This window comes from Scomber scombrus, chromosome 6, assembly GCF_963691925.1.
Source record: "Scomber scombrus chromosome 6, fScoSco1.1, whole genome shotgun sequence".
Lineage (NCBI taxonomy): Eukaryota > Metazoa > Chordata > Actinopteri > Scombriformes > Scombridae > Scomber > Scomber scombrus.
The window spans coordinates 31627922-31637408 of record NC_084975.1 but is presented as its reverse complement, the minus strand read 5'-3'; the positions used below and the strand labels follow the sequence as shown (position 1 = coordinate 31637408).

General features: G+C 38.1%; 1 protein-coding gene across 2 annotated transcripts in view; it reads right to left on the bottom strand.

Moving 5' to 3' along the window:
- Positions 1-227: 227 nt before the first annotated feature.
- The window catches only part of ripor1 (RHO family interacting cell polarization regulator 1), a 69158-nt gene continuing 59898 nt past the window's right edge, over positions 228-9487 (bottom strand). For both annotated transcript variants that reach the window (XM_062420289.1, XM_062420288.1), the window contains exons 19-24: positions 8786-8947; positions 8491-8649; positions 8200-8396; positions 7917-8000; positions 7493-7583; positions 228-6811 (exon numbers count right to left, since the gene is read on the bottom strand). In XM_062420289.1, coding sequence (XP_062276273.1) covers positions 6714-6811; positions 7493-7583; positions 7917-8000; positions 8200-8396; positions 8491-8649; positions 8786-8947 — 791 coding nt within the window. In that variant the 3' untranslated portion in view covers positions 228-6713. The remainder of the gene's footprint in view (positions 6812-7492; positions 7584-7916; positions 8001-8199; positions 8397-8490; positions 8650-8785; positions 8948-9487) is intronic.

Below are 9487 nucleotides of genomic sequence, written 5' to 3'. Positions count from 1 at the left end.
AGAGGGAAATGATCAAATGTATCTTTTCATGTTATGGGTGAACTGATCTTTTGGGTGCTTGAATTAAGTGTTCTGCTTCACATGTACTCCCTTAAAATATGACACCGCTTATTGTGAAACTACAGATCCAACAAATTACACATCTGTTTAATGATGACAGAATATGTTATTTGTATGTGTGTGAGCAGGTAAGGGTAAACATAACAAACACAACTTGCATGTGAGACAATCTTTAAACACATTTTTAATAGTTTGTATATATTTGACACCAGAATGCCTGGAAATATATTTTAGAAAAAAAAAAAAAAAAAAAGAACATTTTGTTTCAAATGCCGCACAGTTTATCAAGCTTGTGGAAAAAAAAATATATATACTGTGCTGCAGTGTTTCCCACTGTCTCACACTCTCTTCATTCTTAAATAAAGTATCTCATCTATGTCTTATTGCATCTCTGTCACTATCAAACCTCGAGGCACTTAAACACTGAGATGCTTTATGGATGCAGAGGTAAAGCTGCAGACTGCTGCTGTCCTATAGAAACTAAACATAGTGGTAAATACAATGAATACAGTGGTAGCGATCACATATACATACAGTAAGTCCCCCCCCCCCCCCCCTCCCCCTCCCCCTCCGCACCTGATATTGGTCCTATGATTCCAGTGACACAGTCACTTTTAGTATGCTGTAAAGTAGAAATAAACAGGAAAATTGTACACAATCTACAACTAGGAATCAGCCCTGACCTCTGTTGTAACAGCTGAAAGTCATATCTGGATGTCAGTTCTTTTCAGGGAAACAACAGTACAGCAGTCATTTCTTATTGCTTTAAATAAAAAAGGGGTAGTTACTTTTATGAGCTATGGCAGAGGATTAGGGCTATGTGGAAAACATTTAAAAATTCAGAGATTAAAATCTGGATATTGAAATCTGAGAATAAACTCAAAATTCATAGAGAAAAATAAAGTCAGAATTCTTTAATCTCAGAATTCTGACTTTATTTTTTACTTCATAGAACTCAAAAGTCTATTTTAAGAAACGGCCCTAATCTCTCATTCATAGATAGTTACATCTTTACAAGTATAGAGATTTGTTCCTCATAACAGTCTTGAACTTCGTAGATTCTCAGTACAATTTAGTTTTTGCCAGCAACATTTGTTCCATTAGAAATAACCGTCAGTCTCTGGGAATAAACAGGGTTGGCACATTGTACATTAGGAACTTGGACCCTCCTGATTGGAGACAGTAGCTGCGTCCCCATTTCATACTGTACACTAATAAAATGTAACATGTTTACTTTGCAAAAAAAAAGAGCGAGTGAGGTTTCATTTAGCAGTGTGGTTGATGGTGGTGCAACGGTTCAGACACAATGGAAAAAAACAAGTGTGCAGCTATGCTAGCAGCGCTGTGAGGCTGTACATAGCTTACACACAGCAGTACTTTGTGCTACGGTGCTAACATGCTCCCAATGATAATGTTAAAATAAAGAAAGTTGATGTCGGCCTATTTTTCAACGTGGGCGTTTTGACTATGAGACAAAATGAGCCCCTTCAATTAGCTATTGAAGTGAACTGCTTAAACTTCTATGGGCAACTTGTTGGCTAATCAAATTAGCTGTTCTGCACAATTTATACATTCATCTATGCTGTTTTGCAGAGGGTCTTAAATTAGCATGACGCATAGTCAGAATAGATAACATTAAAAAAAAATAACCCCCAGGCTTGATAAGTGCTACAATTTTCCTTTAGCATGTTGGTGTGTTAGCAGGCAACTTTTACTAGCTCACCAACTTGGTTTAGCGTGTTAGCGTAGCAACTAATACAGTAAAGCTGATGCTGACGGGAAACCAACGTTTTATACACATTAAAATGTTGATCTGATGATGAAAAGTTGCTACATGAATAGTCAGAGGATAGCCAAAGCTAACACAATTCATCCTGAGGGGGTCAACACTACATTTCATTAACATTAAGACTTTTTAGACATTTTGACTCGTCAAAGCAGGAACAGCACAGGTAGAATGAATAACACTAATGGGTGAGCCAGTTGCATGGCTCTGGTATTAAACATGTTCACAAACTGACATACTGGGATATTTAATGGAATGAAGTCATCATTGTTAGTGTTATTATTTATGCCTGTGCCCTTTTCTACTTTTAAAAGTCAGAATGTCTGCAACGAAAACTGTGTATTTGTCGGTCTATTTGTGGTAGACCAACTGCCCTCACTAGAGCCATGTGGCTAAGAATTACATATCATTTCCTGTTATTACAAATGTTGCTTCATACTGCCAGAAAAGAGCACCACCAACCATTAACACACAGTGTTTACCTCATTGTACAGTAGTATGCAGTATGAGATTGGGATGCATCTAAACACTGTCAACAGACCTGTTACCAGTGTCACTGTGAATCTAATGAATCAACATTACAATAAACAGGAACATACTTATCATGGGGCTGAACATTTAGGCATTGTCACTGACTGGCCAAACTCAGTGTGAAAAACATGGTGGACTATGAAGAAAGTGATGCATAATGCTACAATACTTCATGTACACTTTTGTTTAACCTGCAAAAATATGGCCATTGCTATTACAGAATAATACCAGTGTTTTTACATATTCCCTTCTCCCGTCTTGAAAACACACATTCTGGACATGAGTGCTGGCCGTTTTCCAAGCTTACAGTGTTACATTTTTTTAATGTATATGTATGAAATAAACGTGTAAAGAGTTTAAACCTTCTTGATTATGGTAATCCATAACAGTGAAGAACAGTCTGCTTTTAAATGTAAATACATGATCATCGTAGACATTTAGACGTTTAGTGGGATGAATTACAGTGTCTGTATTTTAAGCTGGTTTCAAGTCAGTGGTGTTTTTTAGTTTAGAAAATGGAGACATTCCCCCTTAAATATGACTTAATATCTCATAATTTAATACAAGAGAAAATATCCCACATTTTGAGATCTTATTTCATAATTATAAAAAACTATATTTACAGATCTTGTAATTATGAGTTAGTAAATCATAGATATAAGATATAATTGTGGCTGTTTTTCATAATTATAAGATACACATTTTGTAATTATGAGATACTAACTCATATTTATGATAAAGAGAGGTCATAATTGCATGTCTTGGAGGGGTGACTAGGTGAAGTGAAGTTAATGTTACTATAGCTGATAATAACCACACTTGTTCTGTTACTCCCCCCTGCTGCGGCCCCCCACCCACAGTAATCAACCAGGGGGAAACACTGGCACACTAAGGCATTCACTATTTTTCTTTAGTGAATGCAATGTGCCTTCATATTTTGGAAAACGGTCAGCAGAAATGTAAAGACTTTAGTATGTCATGTACAGTAAATCGCATAAAACATGCAAAAACAGTGGTATGACCCTTTAAATTAGATCCATTCCTATTTGAATCATTCCTATTCAAACATATTCAAACATATAAGCATTCCAATACAAATGAAAATCAATTATTAGTGAGCTGATCCCAGAGGTGCGTGTGCTTGTTTGCTCTGCTCAGTGATTTAGTCCTCACAGCTGTCTGTGAGATCATTCTAAATATTCACTAACTTCAGACAAAAATCCACCACCCATTACAGCAGAGATGTGAGTGGCACAATTGAGTGCCAAAGAAAGTACTGTCCTAATCAGTCAGTCAATGAATCAGCTCAATAAAACTGATTGGTTGAATGACTGAAGATAAACTGTGTCATTATACATTAAAAAAAAAAAAAAAAGAAAAAATAGAAAGAAAAAAAAGCATCTCAGAAAAACAAAGTATACATTTACAAATTAAGACTCTGCTAAAATAAAAACAATTTACAATCAAATAACATTTAGTTCCAGTGGCATATAGTCATATTATATGTATCATCATAAACAATACGATATGTAAAGAGTAATGGCACTGAATTGCTTAAACCATTCTCTGTGCAGAAGCAACTTAAGTTTTCTACAGTCTCAAACCTTTATACAAAACTACAGTGTGAGTTATACTTTTTTCTTTTTTTAATCCGTTGCCAGTTTTTTTTTTTTTTTTTTTTAAACATTTAACAGAATGGCCTGCGAGACAGAGAATGAAAAGCTTACGTGTTCTTTTTGTCTTATTTGATATCTTTTGAATTGAAAGACGTTTCACAGTTAACGAGCCAGCAGTGTTGCAGGTACGGGACAGGAAGCAGATGGATCTTCTTTTTTTTTTTTTTGTTGCCAGGTCAGACATGCTGCTGGCTGTTTGAGCTGTAGTATCTACAATGTCACAGGTTCCCTCCCTGCATCAGCCACAGTGTATCATCCTGAGCAACACGCTGCAGCACCGCCTGCTCACCATGTACAAGTGGCTTTTTTTTTTTTATACCATTGGCTAAAAGGACTCTAGCTCTATAGTCATAGGTCCAGGAAGAATGTAAGAATATACAGTACGACATATCTTTTCCCATCATATCAACCTATACAACCTAGTAAAAAATCTCTAGAATTATTTTGGCTCTCCTCCCACACAGTCCTATGACCTACAGGACACTTCGACACTCCTACATCAAGACTTTGATGCTCCTTCTGTGATGAAGGAAGTTCAGCTCGGTCGGGACGAGTACTGGTTTGCACTCAAAAATGAAGATCTTCAGGATGCGTTTCATAATTGCTTTGAATGATTTGTTTTTCTTTGAATGAAACAAGAGCTGTGGATGTGGTTCCCCCACCTCTAGGCCTCAGTATGCTTCTAGTGAAGTACTTGTGTGTCTAACAGCATCTGAAACCTCACTGCTGTCTGACCATTTATGTAACAATCCAACTATATGTCAGAAAGCTGTCAGAACCATTAAGACTCTTTTTCTATTAGATGTGTTGGGATGACACATCATACAAACTAGTTCTTTTGAAGCATACTGAGGCTTTGCCTGTGCAGCAGTGCTATAAGCAAATAACCTCACAACCAGCACAGGTGATGTGAATTGTGACATTGTGACTACAGCAACCAATAACTCCAAAGCAAACCAATCCTCAAAACCAGTGTTTCTGTCTCTATGGATCTGAATGAGTTCTCTATCTCAATAATCTCTTAGTTGTTCCAGCAGTGAAAAAGAAATTCCTATGAATGACTCCAGAATTTCTATATTTTTGAGAACAAACCAATGCTTTTCCCATTTATGTGAGTCAATCACAGTTTCTGTGCACCGGTCAAATGTGGGCATGACGACTTCCTCTGAAGCTTCATCGTTTCCATTCTGGGGTGCATTACATAGTATACCAGGTCGGGCTGTAGCACTCTCACTTTTCAATTATCTCAGTCACGTGTGTTTTCATTAGTACTTGTCTTGGCCTCAGTCAACAGTCCAACCTATTGCAGTCTAGCTTTCTTTTTTTGTGCCTTTTTTGCCACATATCTGACTGTACTGCTATCAGTCCTCCATAAGAACTCTTTAATATTGCATCATTGTTTGGCACTGTCAATAAGTAATATACATTTTCCAATTTTTGTTTTTGCAATGTTTGATACACAAATGTGTGTTAGGATGTTGGGTAGTTAATAGTTAACTGAGTGAATATTACCATTCCAATATAAATAGATATTTTAATAGAATGTTAATCAGTCCTGGATTAAATCTCATTTGCACCTTAAATTGGACAAAAACATTATTCCCAAAGGATAAATGTAACTAATTATGGAAGATGTTTATTAAATAAATAATGAAACATTTAGGGCAGACTGTTTTGTTTCTCTGTTCTTGGTTTTGATTTGGAATCTAAAACCCGCTCAGACTTTGACTTGACTTGACTTGGACTGGACTCTCTGTCTTGACCACAGCCCTGGTGTGAGTACTGCAGACAGTGAATAGATTAATGGCCACAGTATAGGCAGTGCTATGTGAAAAACAGCCAGTTGTTAATGTTCAGTTGTCACTTCATAGAACAAGCTGGGCTGTTCAAAAACAAACTTGAGTCTAAACTAGAGACAGCAGTATTGAGTAGGAAATGGAGTTGAATGTAATGGCAGGGTTAGTGGTAGTATTATACAGCAGAATGTTATATTCCCTCTCCTGTATGTTTGCCCACAGTTTAAGTCAAAGTAACTGATATCAAAAATACAAGAAACTAAAAAAAAAAGAAAGTTTTTTGGCACTTAGTCGACTATGACTACATGAGTTATCTGACAGGGTGACTTTAAAAAGCTCTGTAGACTTTTTTTCTAGCTTACTTCAAAATCATATGTGTGTGTGTCTGAGCAGTGGAGGGACATGTCTGCCATGGCGAGGAATAAGTGGGAACTCTATTACCTGAATATGACTCACAGACATGCTCTCCCCCCCCCCCCCCCGTTCTCTTAACTCCCCCATTCCAGCCTTCCATCCCTTCTTTTATCCGTCTTTCCGTTCAAGCCTCCTCACGTTGTACATTCTCCCCAGCATCTTTACAGTCCAACTGATTTTCTCTGAGTAGTTAGCACAGGTTGATATATTAGATTGGTTTTGTGTAGCTTACTGACTAAATGTTTGCCCAGTGATGAGTGCAGATGTAGTTGATGATGTGATGATGTGAACTCTTTGACAGTGTATACTAGATATCATGTGCTATATATTGTCTCTGTATGTTTTAGTGATGGGAACGGGGTGGATGAACAGCGTACTGGGTTTTCTCATTACGTTGTATGAAAGCTGTGCCACCCGTGTGTGTGTGTGTGTGTGTGTGTGTGTGTGGCATTAGAAAGCTGTGCTAGCCATGCTTCCAGGAGCGAAGAGTCTCGGTATGCCGTCCTGAGACATCTCCACGTGTCTGTGGGCCATCTTCCCCTCCTCACCTGTGTCACACAATAAAATGGAAGAACAGAAAAAAAGCAGATGCAAAAAAAATGAATGAAAGAATGGATGAATGAATGAATTCATTCAATTCTCTCTAGTGTTGGGAAAACTCAAAATGGGTGAACGCAAAACTGATGATGATATGACTTATTTCTGGTTTAATTATTGTCTTCTGTCAAAAACGTATGAATGAATGAATGAAAGAAAAAAAATGAATGAAAGAAAGAATAACAAATAGTCATTTTTAGACATCACTGTAAATTACATTACAGTCTTTTTAGTATCAAAGTCCAACCAGTGTTTGTTACTATACTTCCACCACAGCTCGTAGACTTCTAAAGCTTTAGGTTACTCTATACACCTCTGGCTATGAGAACATTCTACTCATATGCTTTACAGCTGGCATGTAAGTGAGACAGGCCTGAGTAACATTACATCATGAGTGATCACGTGTTTAATGAGTCCAGATTAACCCAGTTATTCAAACCATGCTTGTATCTGCATTCATATATCTCACTGTAAAGTACACCTCATTGCAATCCAGTAACATAACAACATCCAGCTGCAGTGACTCAGGAACCATCTTTCCTGCTTTGTGCTTCTTTGCAATCAGAGTCACAGTTTCAGCAGGAAATGCACTGCCTAGCTGTCACTATTACAATAATGATGGGTATAATTACCGAGCACTAGCAGAGCTTGTTTGGCCGCATCTCTGACTTCCTCCTTGTCCGTCCGACAAAGATACACTAACTGGTCGATGCTTTCTTTGGCCTGGAAGACAAATAAATATATCAAATAATATTGATCATTAGCAGCGGTGGAAAGTCACTATTCAAGTATTTTAATTAAGAACAGTTTCAAGATACATATTTCTATGTGATGCTACTTTCTACATCTCAGAGGGAAATATTGTACTTTCTACTCCACTACATTTATTTGACAGCTTTAGTTACTTTTCAGATGCAGATTTGACACAATGGATAATATAACAAGCTTTTAAAATACAACACATTGTTAAAGATGAAACTTTTTCCACCACTGATAACGTGTCCCGTACGTAAAGACATACAGTTCTATGATGTAACCTTGCAGCATTGTTTGTACCTTGAGACAAGCTAAGGCTTTACATCCACAGACTCTGGTCTCCACATTCTCATCTTCCAGCAGCTCCAGACAGCTGACCAAAGCCTGAGGACAGAACTAGTGGTAAATCAACATGGTAACCTGCTTTGGAGCAGTTTAACTCCAGATGTATGTTGCAAATAGACTACAAAGGCATACCTCCCTCTAAAAACTGTACACAGATCACATTAAGAATATGTGTTATTCTTTGCAATATTATGGTGAAACTACAGTATGAATGTCTCATCTCTGTGCAGTGTCTCACCTGCTCTCTGTGTCTGGGCTGAGCAGCCAGAGTCCTCAGCACAGAGCTGGCTGAGGCTGACACTTTGCCTCGTGGGTCTTTGAGTAATTTGGCCACAGCGTGAAGTCCCTCTCTCCTCAGGCTGCACTCTGGAGGTCGCCGCAGAGCGTGGACGATCACGTCCTGGTCACATGACGCCAGGCTCTGCACCAGCCACACTGTAATGAGGAGGTTATCACTGGTCATTACTACTGCTCCAACCTTTTACAGCACTCATTCTGGTGTGTGTGTGTGTGTGTGTGTTTGAGATACCCTCTTCTGCCAGCTCAGTGATGTGTGTTTCCATGTCGGTGATGCCGTTGGCCTCCAGGTAACTCCACAGCTGGAACAGCGTCACCATCACTTTGTCTCTGTTGCCGCCTCGCCGTGGTAACCGCTGATCCAGCACTCGCTCTGCCAGACACAAGAATACTGCGCACACACACACACACACACACACACACACACACACACAGACACACACACAGACACACAGGTGTTATTGCGACATACACATTCAGCTACACACTTACACTAACATGCACGCATGTGACAGATGCTGCTGTACCTGTGTCAGCCATGCTGCTGGCTCTGTCTGACAGTATGTTGGAGTAGAGTGTAGACAGGGTGACCAGGAAGCTGTCAGCTGAGACGCTGTACACGCTGCCCTGCCCCACACACTGTTGCCATAGTGATGCAGCACCTGTGCACAAGCCCAGCTGTGGTATCACTGTGATGGAGAGAAGATATGACATTTAGAGAGTAAGGCCACTTTCTGTAGTTGTTGCACAAACATCAGATTTACACTTTTAATATATTTTGTGAAATTTTGTGATTTGCAATCTCTCTCTCTCTCTCTCTCTCTCTCTCTCTCTAAACAAGTTTTGTAAAGGCCTATTTCTTTCTCTGATAGGTTTCTTATGATGAGAACAATGAGATGTCTGTGATCTGCAAACTGTGCAATATGTATATATATTTTTTCACTTCAATGCAATATCAAACTCAGTTATATTATCACTCAACACCAATACTACTCTTTTACATAATGTTACAATTATATTACTATATTTTTTAGATTATTATTTTCTTTTCTTTTTACTACTGTTGTTTTTTTTTGCTCGTGTAGTTATTATTTATTGTTCTTAATTTATAATTATAATATATTTAATATATTTGTGTCACTCACCACAGAGCAGCTTTTTTCCATTTAAAGACAGTGAAATGAGACATACATTTTCTATGTTCCTATGTTAATTATTCATTTATCTTT